Source organism: Coregonus clupeaformis, chromosome 34 (assembly GCF_020615455.1).
Source record: "Coregonus clupeaformis isolate EN_2021a chromosome 34, ASM2061545v1, whole genome shotgun sequence".
Lineage (NCBI taxonomy): Eukaryota > Metazoa > Chordata > Actinopteri > Salmoniformes > Salmonidae > Coregonus > Coregonus clupeaformis.
Window position 1 is genome coordinate 762,501 of NC_059225.1, and position 27,177 is coordinate 789,677.

Below are 27,177 nucleotides of genomic sequence, written 5' to 3' on the forward strand. Positions count from 1 at the left end.
TATTTCCTGGTTCTTTCATGAAACGTTAATGCATTATGATAGATACTGCTTCTGCTGCTTTCATCAATGAAGACTAGGGATGCTGTACTCTATGCCTATAAGCAGGGAGGGAGTCATCATCAGGCAGCTTTTCTCAAAACAGCTCTGGCAGTAAAGCAAGGGAGAGGGGGAATCCGAGTGTATTTTAGTGGTCATACAGTACGCTTTCAAAAGTAGCCAAAAGTGGCACTTCAAGATTAATGTGAGAGCCTTAGAATGACCCATACTAACGCAAGAGGGTGGGGGTGGGATGGTGGGGAGGGGGTGGAGGGCAACAGGCGGGGCAGCTGTGGGTAAATAGGGGGGTGCAGGGATGTACTGTAGCTATGTGCTACCTTGATAATGTGGTTCAACTGCCATATAACCCCTGTACCCTCCTGCCCAGATCTGAAACCAACGAAACGAAATTAATGTGTCAGATGCAGTGGTCTCATTTTAAGCAAACTACAACTTGTAAAGGCTTCATATGGCATTCATAAAGTCTTCATAAGCGCCTTATAGAAGTTTTATGAAGGCTTCATTAAGCCTTAAAAGTTGTAGTTTGTTTAAAATGGGACTGATGCTGTTTTTTGTCAGTGTTGCTGGGTAAAGAGATGGTGGAAGAATTACCCCACCTGCTGTAGTTGAACAGGCTGGTAATACGTCACATCACATTATCCATAGCGCTGCTCACTAGCTAGTCGCTAGAATTTGCAGATGTTTTTTTCTTCCAAAAAGGTTTCTTTGGCATACATTTGTGCACGCTGAGGTTGTTGTCAGATGTCTTGAGGCTATGTTTAGAAGAGGTAATTTTCCTGCTGAGGGTGTCATTGGTAATGATGAGACATTGCTAGCTATTTTATGGCATACCAAATTGAAGATGTGGATTCAATCAACACCCATAAAACAGTGTTAATGTTGGCTTCTGCAAGTGTTAATTATTCAAGTACAACAACCTGTCATAGCAGCTGATTGAATATACACTACATGGCCAAAAGTATGTGGACACACCTTCAAATTAGTGGATTCTACTATTTCAGCCACACCCATGGCTAACAGGTGTGTAAAATCAAGCACACAGCCATGCAATCTCCATAACCAAACATTGGCAATAGAATGTCCCATGCTGAAGAGCTCAGTGACTTTCAATGTGGCACATTCATAGGATGCCACCTTTCCAACAAGTCAGTTTGTGCAGCATGTAAAAATCGTCTGTCCTCGGTTGCAACACTAACTGCTGAGTTCCAAACTCCAATCTAGGTTTGGCGGATGCCAGGAGAATGCTACCTGCCCCAATGCATAGTGCCAAATGTAAAGTTTGGTGGAGGAGGCATAATGGTCTGGGGCTGTTTTTCATGGTTCGGCTAGGCTCCTTAATTCCAGTGAAGGGGAAATCTTAACAGTACAGCATACAATGTCATTCTAGACGATTCTGTGCTTCCAACTTTGTGGCAACAGTTTGGGGAAGGCCCTTTGCTGTTTCAGCATGACAATGCCCCCGTGCACAAAGCAAGGTCCATACAGAAATGATTTGTTGAGATCGGTGTGGAATAACTTGACTGGCCTGCACAGAGCCCTGACCTCAACCCCATCGAACAACTTTGGGATTAATTGGAACGCCGACTGCGAGCCAGGCCTAATCGCCCAACATCAGTGCCTGACCTCACTAATGCTCTTGTGGCTGAATGGAAGCAAGTACCCTCAGCAATGTTCCAATGTGCCATCTATAAATCACTGCTGGGCAAATCCCCGTCTTATCTTAGCTCACTGGTCACCATAGCAACACCCACCCGTAGTCTGCGCTCTAGCAGGTATATCTCACTGGTCATCCCCAAAGCCAACACCTCCTTTGGCCGCCGTTCCTTCCAGTTCTCTGCTGCCAATGACTGGAACGAACTGCAAAAATCTCTGAAGCTGGAGACTCTTATCTCCCTCACTAACTTTAAGCGTCAGTTGTCAGAGCAGCTTACCGATCACTGCACCTGTACACAGCCATTCTGAAATTAGCCCACCCAACTACCTCATCCCCATATTGTTATTTATTTGGCTAATTTGCACCCCAGTATCTCTATTTGCACATCATATTTTGCACATCTATCATTCCAGTGTTAATATGAAATTGTAACTATTTTGGACTATGGCCTATTTATTGCCTTACCTCCATAACTTACTACATTCGCACACACTGTATATATATTTTCTGTTGTATTTTTTTACTTTATGTTTTGTTTACCCCATATGTAACTCTGTGTTGTTGTTTTTATCGCACTGCTTTGCTTTATCTTGGCCAGGTCGCAGTTGTAAATGAGAACTTGTTCTCAACTGCCTTACCTGGTTAAATAAAGGTAAAAAAAATAAAATAAAATAAAATAATCTAGTAGAAAGCCTTCCCAGAAGAGTAGAGGCCGTTAACGCAGCAAAGAAGGGAACAACTCCATATTAATGCCCATGATTTTGGAATGAGATGTTTGACGAGCAGGTGTCCACATACTTTTGGCCATGTCGTTTATATCAACAGAAACTCATCAGAAAGGAAAAGAGAAAGAAGGAAAAGAAAGCACTTCAACCAGGAGTTGCCAAATACTATGGACACTGAATCATCATATTCATCTTGGCCTGATTGGAATCTCCTTTGGCCCATTGGCTGCCTGTCTAACAGGCCCAGTTGGTCAGATGGTCAGCCAGTCTGTCTGTGTAGTGTTCTGCATCCCAAATGACACCCTATTCCCTACATAGAGCACTACTTTTGAACAGACTTTTGACCAAGTAGTGCACTATAAAGAGAATAGGGTGCCATTTGGGATGCAGCCAATGTGTTCCAGAGAGTTGGCAGGCAGGCTCGGAGCCCTCACAAAAACGGGTGCATACGTTTATTGCCTTGTGTTCTGCAGGTGCTCGAAGCGCCCAAAGCGCCCTCTGATCCAGCGAAAGAACCCCAGAATGCGCTCTTTGAACGACTGAGGAGGCTCATCCTCATCTGTCTCCTACAGGAGTTTAGTGGTATGGATATGTACAGAATGTTTAAGTTACACTGAGTGTACAAAACATTAGCAACACATGACATAGACTGATCAGGTGAAAGCTATGATCCCTTATTGATGTCACCTGTCAAATCCACTTCAATCAGTGTAGATGAAGGGGAGGAGACAGGTTAAAGAAGGATTTTTAACCCTTGAGACAATTGAGACATGGACTGTGCATGTGTGCCATTTAGAGGGTGAATGGGCAAGACAACATATTTAAGTGCCTTTGAACGAGGTATGGTAGTAGGTGCCAGAGTATTCTTAAACTCCACTCCACACAGCTTAGTTGTCAGTAGCCTAATCAATGACATGTTCAAATAAACCAGTGTGGTAACACTTCAAATGGACAGCTAGTATGACCCATATCACTGAGTTCAAAACGTTATCTATATGATCAAAACAACCATGTTAAGAGTTTGACAGTATAGCAATCCTAGAGTATATTCATAGTGTACATAGGGTGTAGGGCAGGGGTACTCAACTCTTACCCTACGAGGTCCGGAGCCTGCTGGTTTTCTGTTCTACTTGATAATTAATTGCACCCACCTGGTGTCCCAGGTCAAAATCAGTCCCTGAATAGAGAGTGAACAAACACAGTGGAACTGGCTTCGAGGTCCAGAGTTGAGTTTGAGGGGTGTAGGGGATAGGGTGTGCCCATAGGGTGTAGGGCAGGGATGGGCAACTCCTCGGTGGCCTGATTGGTGTCACACTTTTGCCCCAGCCCCAGCTAACAAACCTTACTCCAATAATTAACTAATCTTCAGTTTAGAATGCAATTAGTTTAATCAGCTGTTAATCAGCTTTTGCTAGGGATGGGGGAAAAGTGTTACACCACTCCGGCCCCCGAGGACTGGAGTTGCCCATCCCTGGTGTAGGGTGTAGTAGGGAATAGTATATAGGCCATAGGGTTGAGTACCTGCGAGGCGATGTACTTCTCCAGTGGGCTCTCCACTCTGGACATGTTCATCATGGGAGCGTTAGGCATGTTGTCCTGCGGGGGGTCTTCACTGAGCAACAGCTTGCCTTTGAAGTTATGCACCACACACACCACCTAGAACACACACACACACGGGTGGTAGGGAGAGACAATAGTCTCTATCAACATAACCATTCTCACACAGACAGGAGAGGAGACCTACATATAGAATCATATAGGATTCTGCACTCCTCAATTCCATGATTCCTTTATGAGACGTTTCAATCTGCAATGGCTTGAAGCCAGAAGAAATTGCTGTAAAAATATGTGTGTGTGTGTGTGTGCACATGCACTCATGCCCAATATGTGTGTATGCGTGTCTGATGTGTGAGAGTTGGCCTCTTTAAGCTTGATATGCGTGCCTATCCTGAAGCGAGTTAGCTCTCACAATGCATGGTGTATGACACACTCCAGTAAAGGCCAAAACCAGGCTTTGAGCTTCAAACAACACACCATTCCATAGCCTTTCAACATCCTAAAGCTTTTTGCTCCCAATATATTATCTAGCTCCTACTGAGCAGGAAGGTGTTGATAATTGGAACAATAAAAAGCACAAAGCAAACAGTCAGGTAATCTATACTATTTATTTTTTACCATTTCCTCAACAACAACAACCATTGTTTTTCAGCATTGTTTTTGTTGGACGGCGTTGACTGTGATGGTAGTGGTATTGCAGTGTGAGGAGAGGAAGACGAAGAGGGTAGTTCTTGCCAACGGTGGGTGTACAGTGGGGAAAAAAAGTATTTAGTCAGCAACCAATTGTGCAAGTTCTCCCACTTAAAAAGATGAAAGAGGCCTGTAATTTTCATCATAGGTACACGTCAACTATGACAGACAAATTGAGGAAAAAAAATCCAGAAAATCACATTGTAGGATTTTTAATGAATTTATTTGCAAATTATGGTGGAAAATAAGTATTTGGTCACCTACAAACAAGCAAGATTTCTGGCTCTCACAGACCTGTAACTTCTTCTTTAAGAGGCTCCTCTGTCCTCCACTCGTTACCTGTATTAATGGCACCTGTTTGAACTTGTTATCAGTATAAAAGACACCTGTCCACAACCTCAAACAGTCACACTCCAAACTCCACTATGGCCAAGACCAAAGAGCTGTCAAAGGACACCAGAAACAAAATTGTAGACCTGCACCAGGCTGGGAAGACTGAATCTGCAATAGGTAAGCAGCTTGGTTTGAAGAAATCAACTGTGGGAGCAATTATTAGGAAATGGAAGACATACAAGACCACTGATAATCTCCCTCGATCTGGGGCTCCACGCAAGATCTCACCCCGTGGGGTCAAAATGATCACAAAAACGGTGAGCAAAAATCCCAGAACCACACGGGGGAACCTAGTGAATGACCAGCAGAGAGCTGGGACCAAAGTAACAAAGCCTACCATCAGTAACACACTATGCCGCCAGGGACTCAAATCCTGCAGTGCCAGACGTGTCCCCCTGCTTAAGCCAGTACATGTCCAGGCCCGTCTGAAGTTTGCTAGAGTGCATTTGGATGATCCAGAAGAGGATTGGGAGAATGTCATATGGTCAGATGAAACCAAAATAGAACTTTTGGTAAAAACTCAACTCAGTCGTGTTTGGAGGACAAAGAATGCTGAGTTGCATCCAAAGAACACCATACCTACTGTGAAGCATGGGGGTGGAAACATCATGCTTTGGGGCTGTTTTTCTGCAAAGGGACCAGGACGACTGATCCGTGTAAAGGAAAGAATGAATGGGGCCATGTATCATGAGATTTTGAGTGAAAACCTCCTTCCATCAGCAAGGGCATTGAAGATGAAACGTGGCTGGGTCTTTCAGCATGACAATGATCCCAAACACACCGCCCGGGCAACAAAGGAGTGGCTTCGTAAGAAGCATTTCAAGGTCCTGGAGTGGCCTAGCCAGTCTCCAGATCTCAACCCCATAGAAAATCTTTGGAGGGAGTTGAAAGTCCGTGTTGCCCAGCAACAGTCCCAAATCATCACTGCTCTAGAGGAGATCTGCATGGAGGAATGGGCCAAAATACCAGCAACAGTGTGTGAAAACCTTGTGAAGACTTACAGAAAACGTTTGACCTGTGTCATTGCCAACAAAGGGTATATAACAAAGTATTGAGAAACTTTTGTTATTGACCAAATACTTATTTTCCACCATAATTTGCTAATAAATTCATTAAAAATCCTACAATGTGATTTTCTGGAAAAAAATTCTCAATTTGTCTGTCATAGTTGACGTGTACCTATGATGAAAATTACAGGCCTCTCTCATCTTTTTAAGTGGGAGAACATGCACAATTGGTGGCTGACTAAATACTTTTTTTCCCCACTGTAGGTAGGAGCACTGGTCGTATTGGAGCCCCGGTCGCTTTACCCTCTGGTAAGGAGAAAGATATCTACAGTTCCAAATGAGCTAACTCCAGCACTCCCTAAAGCTAGGGTTGTTACGGTATGGTACTCAATTATTGCAACATAGGGGACCGGGGGCTGTGACACAGCGATGCCATAGTGTTGTAGTGGAAAAAATATATCTATATTACTTCTCACATTTTCATATCTCCTCTTGCACTTCTTGTTTAAGGAAGACTTGAATGATTCGTTAATGAGGTGACTTACAGTCAGTCACTAAGTAAAACACTTCTATAAGACTGTCTGCCCTAGATTCTCTGTTTGATCCATCGTGATATGAACAGACATCAGACAGATTAATGACTATCAATCAATGTGAATCAGAGACACCTTGTTAAAGTAGCATCTGATGATCTAGTCTCCCGAGTGGCGCAGTGGTCTAAGGCACTGCAGCACAGTGCTAGCTGTGTCGTAGCCGGCCGCGACCGGGAGACCCATGGGGCGGCGCGCAATTGGTCCAGGGTAGGGGAGGGAATGGCCGGCAGGGATGTAGCTCAGTTGATAGAGCATGGTGTTTGCAACGCCAGGGTTGTGGGTTCGTTTCCCACAGGGGGTATGAAAAAAAAAATTATGCTCTGGATAAGAGCGTCTGCTAAATGACTAAAATGTAAAATGATCAATCATATGCTTGAGCACCAACCTTGGAACGGTAAGTAGTAGCATCATGCCACAATAAGAGTTAAATCGATTTAAACTTCTTTCATTTCAATGCAATCCTGAGAGGCAGCAAGGATGCTCTGTCTATAAGGATTATTTTAAGAATAGAAAACATTCACTATTATTCAAATCACATGAGGCTAACTCTCCTTATACGATAACCAATGGAAACCTTAGAAGTAGAAGGATAGGATATAAATGGAGGGATCTAATGTGTTCGGCTTGCACCAAGTTTGATCCATTAGAATAATCTATGAAAGGTGGTACTTTCTAGCATTGAACAGTGAGCACTAACATCACTCAACAGTCTGGTGGGTTCAGCTTTAATGAAGAGATCTCTCTTTAGAGTAAATAGCATACTCTCCTAGCCTATCCCAGCCCACTTCCCTATTCATCTCACTCCCTAGTGCTAGAGAGAGAGAGAGAAAAGAGAGAGAGAGAGAGGCGGATAGAAGAGGAGGAGAGGCGGTTTGATCTTATTTCTCCGGATCCCCTATCTCTTTCATCCGCTGATTACTGGAACTCTCACATGCGTGTCTCACACTCTAACATGCATGCAGCACAGACTGTGCACAGAGAGTGTTAGAAACAACACACCTGCACATGCATTGCAGTGCATTCGGAAAGTATTCAGACAGCTTTACTTTTTCCACATTTTGTTATGTTACAACATTATTATAAAATGGATTAAATACATATTTTTCCTCCTCAATCTACACACAATGCCCCGTAATGACAAAGCGAAAACAGGGTTTTCGATTCTTTTGCAAATAAAAATAAAATAAAAAACAGAAATACCTTATTTACATGAGTATTCAGACCCTTTGCTATGAGACTCGAAATTGACCTCAGGTACATCCTTGAGATGTTTCTACAACTTGATTGGAGTCCACCTGTGGTAAATTCAATTGATTGGGCATGATTAGGAAAGGCATGCACCTGTCTACATAAGGTCCCAAAGTTGACAGTGGATGTCAGAGCAAAAACCAAGTCATGAGGTCGAAGGAATTGTCCTTAGAGCTCCGAGACAGGATTGTGTCGAGGCACAGATCTGGGGAAGAACACCAAAACATTTCTGCAGCATTGAAGGTCCCCAAGAACACAGTGGCCTCCATCATTCTTAAATGGAAGAAGTTTGGAACCACCAAGACTCTTCCTAGATCTGGCCGCCCGGCTAAACTGAGCAATTGGGGCGAAGGGCCTTGGTCAGGAAGGTGACCAAGAACTAGATGGTCACTCTGAAGGAGCTCCAGAGTTCCTGTGGAGATGGGAGAATATCTACAGCACTCCACCAATCAGGCCTTTATAGAGTGGGCAGACGGAAGCCACTCCTCAGTAAAAGGCACATGACAGCCCACTTGGAGTTTGCCAAAAGGCACCTAAAGACTCTCAGACCATGAGAAACAAGATTCTCTGGTCTGATGAAACCAAGATTGAAGTGAATGCCAATCGTCACGTCTGGAGGAGTCCTGGCACCATCCCTACGGTGAAGCATGGTGGTGGCAGCATCATGCTGTGGGGATATCTTTTAGCGGCAGGGACTGGGAGACTAGTCAGGATCGAGGGAAAGATGAACTGAGCAAAGTACAGAGAGATCCTTGATGAAAACCTGCTCCAGAGTGCTCAGGACCTCAGACTGGGGTGAAGGTTCACCTTCCAACAGGACAACGACACTAAGCACACAGTCAAGACAATGCAGGAGTGGCTTTGGGACAAGTGAATGTCCTTGAGTGGTCCAGCCAGAGCCCGGACTTGAACTCGATCAAACATCTCTGGAGAGACCTGAAAATAGCTGTGCAGCGACGCTCCCATCCAACCTGACGTAGCTTGAGAGGATGTGCAGAGAAGAATGGGAGAAATACATGTGTGCCAAGCTTGTAGCGTCATACCCAAGAAGACTGGTTGAGCACGGCGTTGAAGGTAGTGGGTTCGCCCGGACCACCCATACACAAAAAAATGTATGCACGCATGATGTAAGTCGCTATACGTTGCTAATGGCATATTATTATTATATTATTATAAGACTCGAGGCTGTAATCGCTGCCAGAGGTGCTTCAACAAAGTACTGAGTAAATTCTATATGTACATTTGATATTTCCGTTTTTTATTTTTAATAACTTTGCTGAAATTTCTAAAAACCTGTTTTTGCTTTGTCATTGTGGGGTATTGTGTGTAGATTGAGGAGAAAAAGAAAAACAATAATCAATTTCAGAATAAGGCTGTAACGTAACAAAATGTGGAAAAAGTCAAGGGGTATGAATACTTTCTGAAAGCACTGTACATTAACATGAGTGTCAACATAAACAAGCCAGTAGCATACACAGAGACATGTACACAGATGCGAAGTGGAGTAGCTACTTTGAAGAATCTAAAATAGAAAATATATTTTGATTTGTTTAACACTTTTTGGATTACTACATGATTCCATATGTGTTATTTCATAGTAGGTGTGTCCAAACTTTTGACTGGTACTGTATATACACTCATTCCTGGGTTTTTCTTTATTTTTACTATTTTTTACATTGTAGAATAATAGTGAAGATGTCAAAACTATGAAATAACACATATGGAATCACCCTTTGCCTTGATGACAGCTTTGCACACTCTTGGCATTCTCTGAACCAGCTTCATGAGGTAGTCACTTAGAATGCATTTCAATTAACAGGTGTGCGTTCTTAAAAGCTAATTTGTAAGGCCGAGGGAGATTGACAGTTATTTTGTGTTTCTTCCATTAGCGAATAATCGCACCAACTGTTGTCACCTTCTCACCAAGCTGCTTGGCGATGGTCTTGTAGCCCATTCCAGCCTTGTGTAGGTCTACAATCTTGTCCCTGACATCCTTGGAGAGCTCTTTGGTCTTGGCCATGGTGGAGAGTTTGGAATCTGATTGATTGATTGCTTCTGTGGACAGGTGTCTTTTATACAAGTAACAAACTGAGATTAGGAGCACTCCCTTTAAGAGTGTGCTCCTAATCTCAGCTCGTTACCTGTATAAAAGACACCTGGGAGCCAGAAATCTTTCTGATTGAGAGGGGGTCAAATACTTATTTCCCTCATTAAAATGCAAATCAATTTATAACATTTTTGACATGCGTTTTCTGAATTATTTTGTTGTTATTCTGTCTCTCACTGTTCAAATAAACCTACCATTAACATTTTAGACTGATCATTTCGTTGTCAGTGGGCAAACGTACAAAATCAGCAGGGGATCAAATACTTTGTTCCCTCACTGTATACAAAAGATATCCCTTTTGGTAAAAGACCAAGTCCATATAATGTCAAGAACAGCTCAAATGAGCAAAGAGAAATGACAGTCCATCATTATTTTAAGACATGAAGGTCAGTCAATACGGAACATTTCAAGAACTTTGAAAGTTTCTTCAAGTGCAGTCGCAAAAATCCATTCAAGCGCTACGATGAAACTGGATCTCATGAGGACCACCACAGGAATGGAAGACCCAGAGTTACCTCTGCTGCAGAGGATAAGTTCATTAGAGTTAACAGCCTCAGAAATTGCAGCCCAAATAAATACTTCACAGAGTTCAAGTCACAGAGACATCTCAACATCAACTGTTCAGAGGGGACTGTGTGAATCACATGGTCGAATTGCTGCAAAGAAACCACTACTAAAGGACACCAATAAGAAGAAGAGACCTGCTTGGGCCAAGAAACATGAGCAATGGACATTAGACCGGTGGAAATGTGTCCTTTGGTCTGGAGTCCAAATTGGAGATTTTTGGTTGAACGGATGATCTCAGCATGTGTAGTTCCCACCGTAAAGCATGGAGCAGGAGGTGTTTTGGTGTGGGGGTGCTTTTCTGGTGACACTGTCTGTGATTTATTTAGAATTCAAGGCACACTTAACCAGCGTGGCTACCACAGCATTCTGCAGCGATATGACTTCCCATCTGGTTTGGGCTTAGTGGGACTATCATTTGTTTTTCAACAGGACAATGATCCAACACACCTCCAGGCTGTGTAAGGGCTATTTTACCAAGAAGGAGAGTGATGGAGTGCTGCATCACATGACCTGGCCTCCACAATCCCCCGACCTCAACCCAATTGAGATGGTTTGGGATGAGTCAGAAGGAAAAGCAGCCAACAAGTGCTCAGCATATGTGGGAACTCCTTCAAGACTGTTGGAAAAGCATTCCAGGTGAAGCTGGTTGAGAGAATACCAAGAGTGTGCAAAGCTGTCATCAAGGCAAAGGGTGGCTATTTGAAGAATCTCAAATATAAAATATATTTTGATTTGTTAAACACTTTTTTGGTTCCTACATGATTCCACGTGTTATTTCATCGTTTTGATGTTTTCACTATTATTCTACAATGTAGAAAATAGTAAAAACAAAGAAAATCCCTGGAATGAGTAGGTGTGTCCAAACTGTTGACTGGTACTGTATATATATATATATATATATATATATATATATATATACAGTGGGGAAAAAAAGTATTTAGTCAGCCACCAATTGTGCATGTTCTCCCACTTAAAAAGATGAGAGAGGCCTGTAATTTTCATCATAGGTACACGTCAACTATGACAGACAAATTGAGAATTTTTTTCCCAGAAAATCACATTGTAGGATTTTTAATGAATTTATTAGCAAATTATGGTGGAAAATAAGTATTTGGTCAATAACAAAAGTTTCTCAATACTTTGTTATATACCCTTTGTTGGCAATGACACAGGTCAAACGTTTTCTGTAAGTCTTCACAAGGTTTTCACACACTGTTGCTGGTATTTTGGCCCATTCCTCCATGCAGATCTCCTCTAGAGCAGTGATGATTTGGGACTGTTGCTGGGCAACACGGACTTTCAACTCCCTCCAAAGATTTTCTATGGGGTTGAGATCTGGAGACTGGCTAGGCCACTCCAGGACCTTGAAATGCTTCTTACGAAGCCACTCCTTTGTTGCCCGGGTGTTTGGGATCATTGTCATGCTGAAAGACCCAGCCACGTTTCATCTTCAATGCCCTTGCTGATGGAAGGAGGTTTTCACTCAAAATGTCATGATACATGGCCCCATTCATTCTTTCCTTTACACGGATCAGTCGTCCTGGTCCCTTTGCAGAAAAACAGCCCCAAAGCATGATGTTTCCACCCCCCATGCTTCACAGTAGGTATGGTGTTCTTTGGATGCAACTCAGCATTCTTTGTCCTCCAAACACGACGAGTTGAGTTTTTACCAAAAAGTTCTATTTTGGTTTCATCTGACCATATGACATTCTCCCAATCCTCTTCTGGATCATCCAAATGCACTCTAGCAAACTTCAGACGGGCCTGGACATGTACTGGCTTAAGCAGGGGACACGTCTGGCACTGCAGGATTTGAGTCCCGGGCGGCATAGTGTGTTACTGATGGTAGGCTTTGTTACTTTGGTCCCAGCTCTCTGCTGGTCATTCACTAGGTTCCCCGGTGGTTCTGGGATTTTGCTCACCGTTTTTGTGATCATTTGACCCACGGGGTGAGATCTTGACGTGGAGCCCCAGATCGAGGGAGATTATCAGTGGTCTTGTATGTCTTCCATTTCCTAATAATTGCTCCCACAGTTGATTTCTTCAAACCAAGCTGCTTACCTATTGCAGATTCAGTCTTCCCAGCCTGGTGCAGGTCTACAATTTTGTTTCTGGTGTCCTTTGACAGCTCTTTGGTCTTGGCCATAGTGGAGTTTGGAGTGTGACTGTTTGAGGTTGTGGACAGGTGTCTTTTATACTGATAACAACTTCAAACAGGTGCCATTAATACAGGTAACGAGTGGAGGACAGAGGAGCCTCTTAAAGAAGAAGTTACAGGTCTGTGAGAGCCAGAAATCTTGCTTGTTTGTAGGTGACCAAATACTTATTTTCCACCATAATTTGCAAATAAATTCATTAAAAATCCTACAATGTGATTTTCTGGATTTTTTTTCCTCAATTTGTCTGTCATAGTTGACGTGTACCTATGATGAAAATTACAGGCCTCTTTCATCTTTTTAAGTGGGAGAACTTGCACAATTGGTTGCTGACTAAATACTTTTTTTCCCCACTGTATACATATATATATATATATATATATATATATATATATATATATATATATATATATATATATATATATATATATATTGGGTGTGTGTGTGCACGTGCGTGCGTGTGCATGCGGTTTTGTGTGATGGGATGTGTAGACATGGACAGTATATGGATAGAATATCAAATAAAATTGTATTGGTCACATACACAGATATATGTAGTATATCTGAAGAATACTTGGATAGTATATACACAGAAATAGTTTAATAGGATGGCCTTGACTAGAAAACAGTATATACATATGAACTGGGTAAAAGTCCCCTGTAGCTCAGTTGGTAGAGCATGGCGCTTGCAACGCCAGGGTTGTGGGTTCGTTTCCCACAGGGGGCCAGTATGAAAATGTATGCACTCACTAACTGTAAGTCGCTCTGGATAAGAGTGTCTGCTAAATGACTAAAATGTTAATGTAAACATTATTAAAGTGACAGCTCAATCTAAGTAGTGTGTGTGCATGTCTGTTTCTCAGTGAAGGATTTTCATTCAGGCATATTTCCAGGCACCTTAAGTGAGTGCTGTTACAGGTAGGGTATGGGTTAACAACCATTATAAGCGTTGGCCAATTATCGCTCTTGGTTTATGTCTCAGTACAAGCCCATTAGGCCTAGACAGTTTAAGTGCTAATGATGAACTCAGAGGGGTGATGGAATGCATCATGAATGGCACCCTATTCCCTTTATAGTGCACTACTTTTGACCAGAGCATACCATGGTTTAAAGTAGTGCACTTATAGGGAATAGGGTGCCATGTTGGACACAACCATACTGATGCTGATCCTGGTTCTACAACCCAGTGGTATGGTGTCCAAATTAGGACAGCCTCACAGGTCACAAGAAGTTGGTGTTGATACTGTTCTAATATGCACACTGTACATTGTGACGATTTTGATGCTGCTGCAGAACAGGTTCTTACCAGAAAGGTAGCGATGGCCACTCCTATGATGAAGCCAGCGATGACATCAGACCAGTGGTTCCGATACTCAGCCACTCTGTTGAGTCCCGTGAGGAAGGCCAGACACATCAGACCCAGGGACAGCACAGGCTTGGCTAGCCGCGTCCCTTTGGCTTTCACCGTGCATGTGATGTAACTCTGGAGAGAGGGAAGAAGAAGATGGGGATGGTTCAATGAACTTCACTGTTATTCTCTCACATTTTCTAGACAAGTAGATGCTTTCAATGAGGGAAAAAAGAAGGCAATAAACATACAATTAACATATATTTATATGTATTTACAAACAAGTAGATATCCTCACATGCAGTACTTACATAGCCATAGACTGCACATAGCTAAATCAGTGCTTAATCTTCATTGTACTCATAAGTAATGGCATTGGCGTCATATCTTAAACAGAGTAAATGGGACCACAGACAACATATAATACCATAGACATCTTGAGAATGTCAATACTATATTAATTCAGCAACAACAGAGTGCATCAATGCATGCTACAGTATACAGTGCATTCAGAAAGTATTCAGACCCCTTGACTTTTTCCACATTTTGTTATGTTACAGCCTTATTCTAAAATTGAATACATCGTTTTTTTCCCTCATCAATCTACACACAATACCCCATAATGACAACACAAAAGCAGGTTTTTAGAAATGTTAGCAAATGTATAAAATAAAACTAATCACATTTACATAAGTATTCAGACCCTTTACTCAGTACTTTTTTGAAGCACCTTTGGCAGCGATTACTGCCTCGAGTCTTCTTGGGTATGACGCTGCAAGCTTGGCACACCTGTATTTGGGGAGTTTCTCCCATTTCTCTCTGCAGATCCTCAAAAGCTCTGTCAGGTTGGATGGGGAGTGTTGCTGCACAGCTATTTTCAGGTCTCTCCAGAGATGTTCTATTGGGTTCAAGTCCGGGTTCTGGCTGCGCCAATCAAGGACATTTAGAGACTTGTCCCGAAGCCACTCCTGCGTTGTCTTGGCTGTGTGCTCAAGGTCGTTGTCCTGTTGAAAGGTGGACCTTCGCCCCAATCTGAGGTCCTGAGCACTCTGGAGCAGGTTTTCATCAAGGATCTCTCTGTACTTTGCTCAGTTCATCTTTGCCTCGATCCTGACTCCCAGTCCCTGCCACTGAAAAACATCCCCACAGCATGATTCTGCCACCACCATGCTTCACCGTAGGGATGGTGCCAGGTTTCCTCCAGACGTGACGCTTGGCATTCGGCCAAAGAGTTCAATCTTGTTTTTTTCAGACCAGAGAATCTTGTTTCACATGGTCTGAGAGTCTTTAGGTGTCTTTTGGCAAACTCCAAGCGGGCTGTCATGTGCCTTTTAATGAGGAGTGGCTTCCAACTGGCCACTCTACCATAAAGGCCTATTGTTGGAATGCTGTAGAGATGGTTGTCCTTCTGGAAGGTTCTCCCGTCTCCACAGAGGAACTCTAGAGCTCTGTCAGAGTGACCATCGGGTTCTTGGTCACCTCCCTGACCAAGGCCCTTCTACCCCGATTGCTCAGTTTGGCCGTGTGGCCAGATCTAGAAAGAGTCTTGGTGATTCCAAACTTCTTCCATTTAAGAATATAGTCCCCTGTAGCTCAGTTGGTAGAGCATGGCGCTTGCAACGCTAGGGTTGTGGGTTCGTTTCCCACGGGGGGCCAGTATGAAAATGTATGCACTCACTAACTGTAAGTCGCTCTGGATAAGAGCGTCTGCTAAATGACTAAAATGTAAGAATGATGGAGGCCACTGTGTTCCTGGGGACCTTCAATGCTGCAGAAATGTTTTGGTACCCTTCCCCAGATCTGTGCCTCGACACAATCTTGTCTCTGAGCTCTACGGACAATTCCTTCGATCTCATGGCTTTTTTTTGCTCTGACATGCACTGTCAACTGTGGGACCTAATATAGACAGGTGTGTGCCTTTCCAAATCATGTCCAATCAATTGAATTTACCACAGGTGGACTCCAATCAAGTTGTAGAAACATCTCAAGGATGATCAATGGAAACAGGATGCACAAGAGCTCAATTTCGAGTCTCATAGCAAAGGGTCTGAATAATTATGTAAATAAGGTATTTCTGTTATTTATTTTTTATACATTTGCAAATATTTATAAAATCCTGTTTTCGTTTTGTCGTTATGGGGTATTGTGTGTAGATTGATGAGGAAAATGTTTTATTTATATATCGGTGTCCCGTATACGGGACGGTTGAGCTAACGTACACTAATGTGATTAGCATGACTGTTGTAAGTAACAGCAAACCTTCCAGGACATATACATGTCTTATATGGGTAGAAAGCTTAAATTCTTGTTCATCTAACTGCACTGTCCAATTTACAGTAGTTATTACAGTGAAGAAATACCATGCTATTGTTTGAGGAGAGTGCTCAACAACAAAAAACGTATCACGGCAACTGGTTTGATACATTCACCTTTGATTTATCATCCTAAGGGTCCCAGAGATAAAATGTAGCATAGTTTTGTTTGATAAAATCAATTTTTATATTCAAATGTAGGAACTGAGTTTTACAGTTTGAACCCCTGCCTTCTCTATAGTTATAGTTATGTATCAATTGACCAATTCGGCACATTTGGGCAGACTTGATACAAAATAGTCCAGTATTGCAATGCTTCACTGGATCATTCTGAAACTTTGCACACACACTGCTTCCATCTAGTGGCCAAAATCTAAATTATGTCTAAACTGCAATATTATATTGTGGCCTTTCTCTTGCATTTCAAACAAAAAATTGAGAACGCATGTTTTTTAAATTGTATTATCTTTTACCAGATCTAATGTGCTATATTCTCCTACATTAATTTCCTACATTAATTTCCACAAAGTGTTTCCTTTCAAATGGTATCAAGAATATGCATATCATTGCTTCTGGTCCTGAGCTACAGGCAGTTAGATTTGGATATGTCATTTTAGGCGAAAATTGAAAAAAAGGGTCCGATCCTTAAGAGGTTAGTCGATTTTAGAATAAGGCTGTAACGTAACAAAATGTGGAAAAAGTCAAGGGGTCTGGATACTTTCCGAAGGCACTGTAGATGTGTCCTCAGTATGAATAGGGCTGTATAGAGCTGGGTTCTATATTCAAGTAAGTGGTTTCTCATCTAAAGTACAGTATATCCCCGGTTGGTAGGGCTGTTGGTGGATGTGTTTTCTAACTAACTGTCACCTCTTTGCCCCCTGCTCTACCTGAGAGGGAGAGACAGATAGTCACAGACTGAGAGAGCGGAGTGTAGGGGTGGAAGAGAAAGAGAGAGACAGACAGAACGAAAGAAAAAGAGGGGTGTGGGTGTGGGAGTGAGAGACAGACAGAGAGAGAGTGAGACAGACAGAGTACACAGCTGCCCCTGTCTCAGTGCTAAATTAGGAAGCCTGAGTCAAGCAGAGAAAAAGTGCCTGGAGCGGCGCCTCCCCTAACCCAGCTGGGACACAGATGATAGAGGGAGACTAGACAGGCCCTGTCACTCCTCATAATTTTTTTATCATTCTGATATGACACGACATGGTAACAGTGGGACTCAAAATTGTCGCAAGTAACTTAAAAGTGACTGCAACATGAACTTAAACATGATGCAAATGAACTTAAAAGGCAATTGAATGGCACTTAAAACGAAAGGAGAGAAAACAAATGCCCATTGTCGTTACATGTCTAGAAAAGTAGAGGAGAGGAAACATGATTAAGAGTTTTGTTTTCCCTTGTTGTAGTCCTCTGATGTGAAGCCGCACGCTTTATAACGAATCCCTCATGTCAGAGTGGCGGACGAGTAATTTTATTTTTCATTAGTGCAAACTCTACGCTCTGAGGGCACATTACACATTTGTATCTCTCTCTCTCTATGGACTCAAAGGCTGCATGCACCCTGACCCATTTTCATTCATTTTCTTCTCCGGGGGGTAGAAAGAGATATACAACATTTGATTTGTTCTCTTTCTCTATCTCGCTCTGCGTTAGTTTATGCCATCTCTACATTACATGAGTTGACGTCAAGTAAAAAAATTATGCACTGTTCCAAAGGCAGAATATGTACTATGATAGTTTGACATTTTAAATCAGAGATTTTTTTATCCTATCTAATTTTGTATTGACTTCCGCTGGGTGTGTTTAACGATAGCGGTGATATATCATCGTCATGGTTGATGAACCGCTGCTTTACGACACATTCGTTCCTTCCTGCAGGATAACAAACTATGATGAATACCATCACCACCTCCTTCACTATATCTCCCCATGCAGAAAGAACCTGATTAAAAACAGTTAAGCCCAATGATTTGCTCTTCTGTGTGTAAAATGAAATCCCAGTAAATCTGAAGTGAAATCCCCCCCCATGGCGATTGTGTTTCAGTCTTGCTGCTGATTGACCTTAACATTTGGAATGGTCCGGCCCATTATGTGATGATTCACTGTATCCCCAGAGCTTTCATTAAAACAGTGACTATACTGTGGCCGTGGTCGGGGTGGTGGTGGTGGTGGTGTGTATGTGTGGAGGGAAACTTTCTCCCACTCAGGTCAAGGGCATGGCTCACAGCCCTTCCCAGGCGCCATGGGATGTAAGTTGTCAAAAACGTATACATTTCACACATGACCACACTCTTACTATGTCCCTTCAAAAATGTCCTCCGAGGCAGTAATCCAATCTACCAAACGGGTGAGGTCAACTTGATTTCAACCATCTAATAGCCTTACAGAATGCTTTACACAGGGGTTGAAGCTCCGACCTACATTTTTAATTTAATGTCACATATTAAGTGACATTTGTACTGTCACTAATCAAGGCTTGTCAGATAAATGGGAGTGTGACACTATAAATATATTCTGAAGAGATAAAGAAGAGTGACAATGTCCTTTATAGACAGCCTTTCAAAGATCAATCTCTCCCACAGAGTTAACATGATGTCATACTGTACTGACTGGCTGGATATACTGTCAAACCTGTCCTGTATAGAGGTCAATAAGGTCAACATAGCTGTGCTGATGTTTTAAAACCACACTCTGTACGATTTGCACATAAAGTGTAAGTAAAATTACTTAATTGATTATATTTGGTTGTGCATACCATCAAAGAGTGGACTGCCATTGAATGCCTTTGGACCGCCTTTCAATGGGAACATACCATCCTGAGCCATAAGAAACTAGGTAAGCCTATAATACTGTACATTATACAACGATTAAATTGCCTCATTCAGATTATCCGATACAACAGATTCTAGATGATGTCCACAAGCCAAGCATTTGATCCTACTATGGGCTCATTACCAGCAGCCTGTGATAATGCTACAGACAATGAGGGTATAGCAGGAGTAATCACCAATCTCCATGGTGCTGCTTTACAGTAGCATGCACCAAGCTAACCTCTAACATGGTGCTTTACAGTAGTATGCTAACCATTAAATACAATGGGTTTTACTGTAGATAGCTTACTGGCGCTAACTGCTAATAAACCATGTGCTTTACAGTAGCATGCTAACCGACACTAACCGCTACAAAATAATCGCACTGCTAACTGACCTACATCTCTAAATGGATCAAGGGGGTAAGAAGAGTCCATGCAAACATCCCTTTAGGCAACCAGTCAGACACTGGAACCAGTAAGAGGGATATTTGGTACGTGGGATTTCAGAAAGTATTCACACCCCTTGAGTTTTTCCACATTTGTGACCGACGTGGCTCGATTTGGTCTTATGTAGCAAAATTTGATGAATGATAAATAGATTTGAAACTTGTATCCCATTATGGTATGTGATGAAATAAGTATAGCCAGTTATAATTGTAATGGCTTAGCAGATAATAACAAAAGAATAACAATATTTACATGGCTCAAAGAGAAAGAATATAATATCTATTGTTTACAGGAAACCCATTCAACAATTCTAGATGAAGTTGCGTGGAAAAAGGAATGGGGGAGGGGGAAATCTCACCATCATATAATTGGCATATACATTACTCTTACTGAATTTCCACGTGGGCGAGGATATTGGAAATTAAATCAAAGCCTATTGGATGATAACTTGTTTTTAACTAGGACAGAGGAATTTATAACTGATTTTACATACAGTTGAAGTCGGAAGTTTACATACACTTAGGTTGGAGTCATTAAAACTCATTTTTCAACCACTCCACAAATTTCTTGTTAACAAACTATAGCTTTGGCAAGCCGGTTAGGACATCTACTTTGTGCATGACACAAGTAATTTTTCCAACAATTGTTTAAAGACAGATTATTTCACTTATAATTCACTGTATCACAATTCCAGTGGGTCAGAAGTTTACATACATTAAGTTGACTGTGCCTTTAAACAGCTTGTAAAATTCCAGAAAATGATGTCATGGCTTTAGAAGCTTCTGATAGGCTAATTTACATAATTTGAGTCAATTGGAGGTGTACCTGTGGATGTATTTCAAGGCCTACCTTCAAACTCACTGCCTCTTTGATTGACATCATGGGAAAATCAAAAGAAATCTGTCAAGACCTCAGAAAAAAGATTGTAGACCTCCACAAGTCTGGTTCATCCTTGGGAGCGATTTCCAAACGCCTGAAGGTACCACGTTCATCTGTACAAATAATAGTACGCAAGTATAAACACCATGGGACAACGTAGCTGTCATACCGCTCAGGAAGGAGACGCGTTCTGTCTCCTAGAGATGAACGTTCTTTGGTTCGAAAAGTGCAAATCAATCCCAGAACAACAGCAAAGGACCTTGTGAAGATGCTGGAGGAAACATATACAAAAGTATCTATATCCACATTAAAACGAGTCCTATATCGACATAACCTGAAAGGCCGCTCATCAAGGAAGAAGCCACTGCTCCAAACCACCATACATAAAAAAGCCAGACTACGGTTTGGCGAAATGTCCTCTGGTCTGATGAAACAAAAATAGAACTGTTTGGCCATAATGACCATCGTTATGTTTGGAGGAAAAAGGGGGAAGCTTGCAAGCCGAAGAACACCATCCCAACCGTGAAGCACGGGGGTGGCAGCATCATGCTGTGGGGGTGCTTTGCTGCAGGAGGGGCTGGTGCACTTCACAAAATAGATGGCATCATGAGGAAGGAAAATTATGTGGATATATTGAAGCAACATCTCAAGACAACAGTCAGGAAGTTAAAGCTTGGTCGCAAATGGGTCTTCCAAATGGACAATGACCCCAAGTATACTTCCAAAGTTGTGGCAAAATGGCTTAAGGACAACAAAGTCAAGGTATTGGCGTGGCCATCACAAAGCTCTGACCTCAATCCTATAGAAAATGTGTGAGCAGAACTGAAAAAGTGTGTGCGAGCAAGGAGGCCTACAAACCTGATTCAGTTACACCAGCTCTGTCAGGAGGAATGGGCCAAAATTCACCCAACTTATTGTGGGAGGCTTGTGGAAGGCTACCTGAAATGTTTGTCCCAAGTTAAACAATTTAAAGGCAATACTACCAAGTACTAATTGAGTGTATGTAAACTTCTGACCCACTGGGAATGTGATGAAATAAATAAAAGCTGAAATAAATCATACTCTCTACTATTATTCTGAAATTTCACATTATTAAAATAAAGTGGTGATCCTAACTGACCTAAGACAGGGAATTTTTACTATGATTAAATGTCAGGAATGGTGAAAAACTGAGTTTAAATGTAATAATAATAATACATGTATTTGGCTAAGGTGTATGTAAACTTCCGACTTCAACTGTAGGTACAGCAAATCCCCTTATTGTATGGGACACCTTTAAATGTGCCTTTAGAGGCCATGCAATTCAGTACTCATCTCGAAAATAAAAGCAATTTAGGACAAAAGAGTCCACACTAACAAAGGAAATAGAAGGTCTAACAGAACAGATAGATAGCAATAAAAACTGTAACATAGAGGCTCAGAATAAATTAGAGGAAAAACAAATAGAAATGGAGAAACTTATTCAAGAAACTTCAAATGTAATATATTATAAAGAATAAAGCAAACTGGATGGAATATGGGGAAAAATGCACCAAATTATTTTTTAATCTTCAACATAGGAATGCTACCAAAAATAATTTACTGAAACTGGGTACAAATGACGGAGTCACCCATGATTCACCAAATTATATTTTGAAGGAGGAAACAAAGTACTTTAAGCATATGTTTTCGTTTCAGTCACCGCCATCTCCTCTAACTGAAGCAAATTGTTTTTCTATTGATAATGTAAAATTAACAGCTATACAGAAAGACTAATGTGAAGGTGAAATTACAGAGGAGGAACTTCTGGATGCAATTAAAGACTTTAAGTCCGGGAAAACTCCAGGGTTGGATGGCATACCAGTCGAGGTATACCAAACCTTTTTTGATATACTCGGAGGACCGTTATTAGCATGTTTTAACCACTCCTATGTAAATGGTAGATTATCAGACACTCACGAAGAAGGTCTGATTTCATTATTACTGAAACAGGATACTAGTGGAAAATATAAAGATCCAGTCCATTAATAAAATTGGAGGCCCCTTACACGTCAGTGTTGCAAAATGTATAGCGCATAGAATTAAAAAGGTATTGTCGGACATTATTAATTCTAATCAGACAGGTTTTTTACATGGGCGATACATTGGATATAATATAAGGCAAGTACTGTAAACAATAGAACACTATGAAAAATCTGTGAAACCAGTCCTGCTATTCATAGCAGACTTCGAAAGGCATTTGATAAAGTACGACTGGGGTTTATATATAAATGCCTGGAGCATTTCAGTTTTGGACAATCTCTTATAAATTGGGTTAAAATCATGTATAGTAACCCTAGGTGTAAAATAGTTAATAATGGCTATTTCTCAGAAAGTTTTAAACTGTCAAGAGGAGTGAAACAAGATTGTCCACTATCGGCATATCTATTTATTATGGCCACCGAAATGTTAGCTATTAAAATCAGATCCAACAATAATATCAAGGGATTAGAAATCCAGGGCTTAAAAACAAAGGTGTCATTGTACGCTGATGATTCATGTTTTCTTTTAAATCCACAACTTGAATCCCTCCACAGCCTCATAGAGGATCTAGATACATTTTCTAACCTCTCTGGATTACAACCAAATTATGATAAATGTACTATATTACGTATTGGATCACTAAAAAATAAAAATGTTACATTACCATGTAGTTTACCAATACAATTGTCTGATGGCGATGTGGATATACTCGGAATACATATCCCAAATTAAATAAATGATCTCACTCCAATACATTTTAATAGAAGGTTAGCAAAAATAGATAAGATCTTGCTACCATGGAAAGGTAAATACCTGTCAATTTGTGGAAAAATCACCCTGATTAACTCTTTAGTATTATCCCAGTTTACCTATTTGCTTATGGTCTTGCCTACGCCTAGCGAACAGTTTTTTAAATTATATGAGAAAAAAATATTCCATTTTATTTGGAACGGCAAGCCACACAAAATTAAACAGGCCTATTTATATAATGAATATGAATTCGGAGGACAGAAATTATTAAATATTAAAGCATTAGACCTATCACTAAATGCTTCAGTCATACAAAAGTTATACTTAAATCCGAAATGGTTCTCTAGCAAATTAGTGAGATTGTCTCACCCAATGTTCAAGAATGGCCTTTTTCCCTTTATTCAGATTACAACCTCTCACTTTCAGTTATTTGAAAAGGAAATAAGCCCCAAAATATCACTATTTCTAAAACAAGCCATAGAAAGTTGGTTGCAATTTCAATTTAATCCTCCAGAAACGACAGAACAAATATTGCAACAAATATTGTGGTTAAACTCAAATATACTAATTGATTAAAAAAAACATTTTTTTCTGACAAAATGTTTAAAAAGGTATAATCTTTGTAAATTATATTATCGGTAGGAATGGTGGAGTTATGTCACACACGCAGCTAACAAAAACATATGGAAATATCTGCTCTACCCAAAATTAAAACCAAATAATTGCAGCATTACAGCAAAAATGGAAGAGGAAAGTGGAAGGGGGAAAAAGTAAGGAACTTGTCTGTCGGCCTTGCATTAAAGAACTTAATTGGTTAAAGAAAATTGTGATAAATAAAAAAATTTACCAGTTTCATTTAAGGACCAAAGGATTGACAGCTGTCCCATATAGATTGCAAAATAGTTGGGAAGAGATTTTTGACGTACCGATTCGATGGCATAGTTTTTATGAACTGATACACAAAACGACGCCGGATTCAAAACTTAGAATTTTTCCATTTAAATTATTATATAAAATTCTTGCTACCAATAGAATGTTATTTGTATGGGGGATACAATCTTCGCAGCTCTGCAGATTTTGCTGCGAAGAGACAGAATCATTAGATCGGGAGGTGTTGAATGGAGCTGAAGGATGGGACTAATAACAACTAACAACAACTAATAACAACAAGATAACTAATGTAAAGCACACTGTATCCATAATAACTATATAGGTTATAGGTTGAGAGCTTTTGTGAAAGAGCACAGTTAGAAAAATATGGCATATAGAAGCAAACCAGATGGACATCATGAAAATGATCAGAGGAAGTTCAGGAGTAAAAACAAACAAAATATAATTATTGTAAAATTTGACCGTGTCCATAAAAGGTATATAGTATGTATAATATGGAAGTAGAGGCCTAAGCATTGTTGTTCACTAGTTTACTCCAATTAGGGAAGGGGTGGTGGGGTTGGAAAGTAATGAAGGGAAATATTATTTAAAAAAGGATATGTACAGTGGGGAGAACAAGTATTTGATACACTGCCGATTTTGCAGGTTTTCCTACTTACAAAGCATGTAGAGGTCTGTAATTTTTATCATAGGTACACTTCAACTGTGAGAGACAGAATTTAAAAAATCCAGAAAATCACATTGTATGATTTTTAAGTAATTCATTTGCATTTTATTGCATGACATAAGTATTTGATACATCAGAAAAGCAGAACTTAATATTTGGTACATAAACCTTTGTTTGCAATTACAGAGATCATACGTTTCCTGTAGGTCTTGACCAGGTTTGCACACACTGCAGCAGGGATTTTGGCCTACTCCTCCATACAGACCTTCTCCAGATCCTTCAGGTTTCGGGGCTGTCGCTGGGCAATACGGACTTTCAGCTCCCTCCAAAGATTTTCTATTTGGTTCAGGTCTGGAGACTGACTAGGCCACTCCAGGACCTTGAGATGCTTCTTACGGAGCCACTCCTTAGTTGCCCTGGCTGTGTGTTTCGGGTCGTTGTCATGCTGGAAGACCCAACCACGACCCATCTTCAATGCTCTTACTGAGGGAAGGAGGTTGTTGGCCAAGATCTCGCGATACATGGCCCCATCCATCCTCTCCTCAATACGGTGCAGTCGTCCTGTCCCCTTTGCAGATAAGCATCCCCAAAGAATGATGTTTCCACCTCCATGCTTCACGGTTGGGATGGTGTTCTTGGGGTTGTACTCATCCTTCTTCTTCCTCCAAACACGGCGAGTGGAGTTTAGACCAAAAAGCTATATTTTTGTCTCATCAGACCACATGACCTTCTCCCATTCCTCCTCTGGATCATCCAGATGGTCATTGGCAAACTTCAGACGGGCCTGGACATGCGCTGGCTTGAGCAGGGGGACCTTGCGTGCGCTGCAGGATTTTAATCCATGACGGCGTAGTGTGTTACTAATGGTTTTCTTTGAGACTGTGGTCCCAGCTCTCTTCAGGTCATTGACCAGGTCCTGCCGTGTAGTTCTGGGCTGACCCCTCACCTTCCTCATGATCATTGATGCCCCACAAGGTGAGATCTTGCATGGAGCCCCAGACTGAGGGTGATTGACCGTCATCTTGAACTTCTTCCATTTTCTAATAATTGCGCCAACAGTTGTTGCCTTCTCACCAAGCTGCTTGCCTATTGTCCTGTAGCCCATCCCAGCCTTGTGCAGGTCTACAATTTTATCCCTGATGTCCTTACACAGCTCTCTGGTCTTGGCCATTGTGGAGAGGTTGGAGTCTGTTTGATTGAGTGTGTGGACAGGTGTCTTTTATACAGGTAACGAGTTCAAACAGGTGCAGTTAATACAGGTAATGAGTGGAGAACAGGAGGGCTTCTTAAAGAAAAACGAACAGGTCTGTGAGAGCCGGAATTCTTACTGGTTGGTAGGTGATCAAATACTTATGTCATGCAATAAAATGCAAATGAATTACTTAAAAATCATACAATGTGATTTTCTGGATTTTTGTTAAAGATTCCGTCTCTCACAGTTGAAGTGTACCTATGATACAAATTACAGACCTCTACATGCTTTGTAAGTAGGAAAACCTGTAAAATCGGCAGTGTATATATATATATGTATATGTGTATGTATATATATATATATGTGTATATATATATATATATATATATATATATATATATATATATATATATATATATATATATATATATATATATATATATTTGCTAGAAAAAAACATATGGGGGATTGGAAGTGATGCAGACAATTACATTGATGGAAGTTACAATCTATCTGCAATATTAAAGCTGATCCACATTTGTGACCGACGTGGCTCGATTTGGTCTTATGTAGCAACATTTTAAATGTGTTTTTTACAACTACAGTTGATGAACAATGGAAAAGTAATTCTGCTTTGAAAGTTGATAAACTTGTAACCCCACTTTTGAGAAAATGGCCCTTGAATGTTTTTGGTACACCTACATGTGCTATACAGAGTGAGTATGGTAGTGTAGTAAACAACCAAAGATTTCAAGACTAAGGCTGGTTTATACTACAGTACGTCTATCGACATGTCTATAGACAGTTGGCGCAGTGACATCATGAACATTCTACTGTCGTCCGACATCAAACTTGTCGTTGTCGTTATGAAAAAGTAGAAACACAAAAATGACAGGCTGCATGACATCAGCAGCCTGGTGGTCCAAAATAGTATAACTGGTGTATTTTAACACCAATAAACCCATCCATTTAAAAATGTATTTAGTATATGTCAATCTAGAAAACCAGGCAACTAAAAGCAACTTTCTAAACAATGTTTTGGTTCGTTTCTAGCTTGTTAGCTAGATAGCTAGCTAATGTTAAGTTAGCTGGCTAGCCAGTTCAAATAATGACCACATCATAAGCTG

At 41.0% G+C, this 27,177-nt stretch overlaps 1 protein-coding gene across 2 annotated transcripts in view; it reads right to left on the minus strand.

Annotated features, from left to right (window-relative positions):
* plppr5b (phospholipid phosphatase related 5b) overlaps positions 1–27,177 on the minus strand; it is a 137,855-nt gene that overhangs the window by 1,568 nt on the left and 109,110 nt on the right. For both annotated transcript variants that reach the window (XM_041861885.2, XM_041861886.2), the window contains 2 exons: positions 14,061–14,237; positions 3,958–4,092 (listed from right to left, as the gene is read on the minus strand). In XM_041861885.2, coding sequence (XP_041717819.1) covers positions 3,958–4,092; positions 14,061–14,237 — 312 coding nt within the window. The remainder of the gene's footprint in view (positions 1–3,957; positions 4,093–14,060; positions 14,238–27,177) is intronic.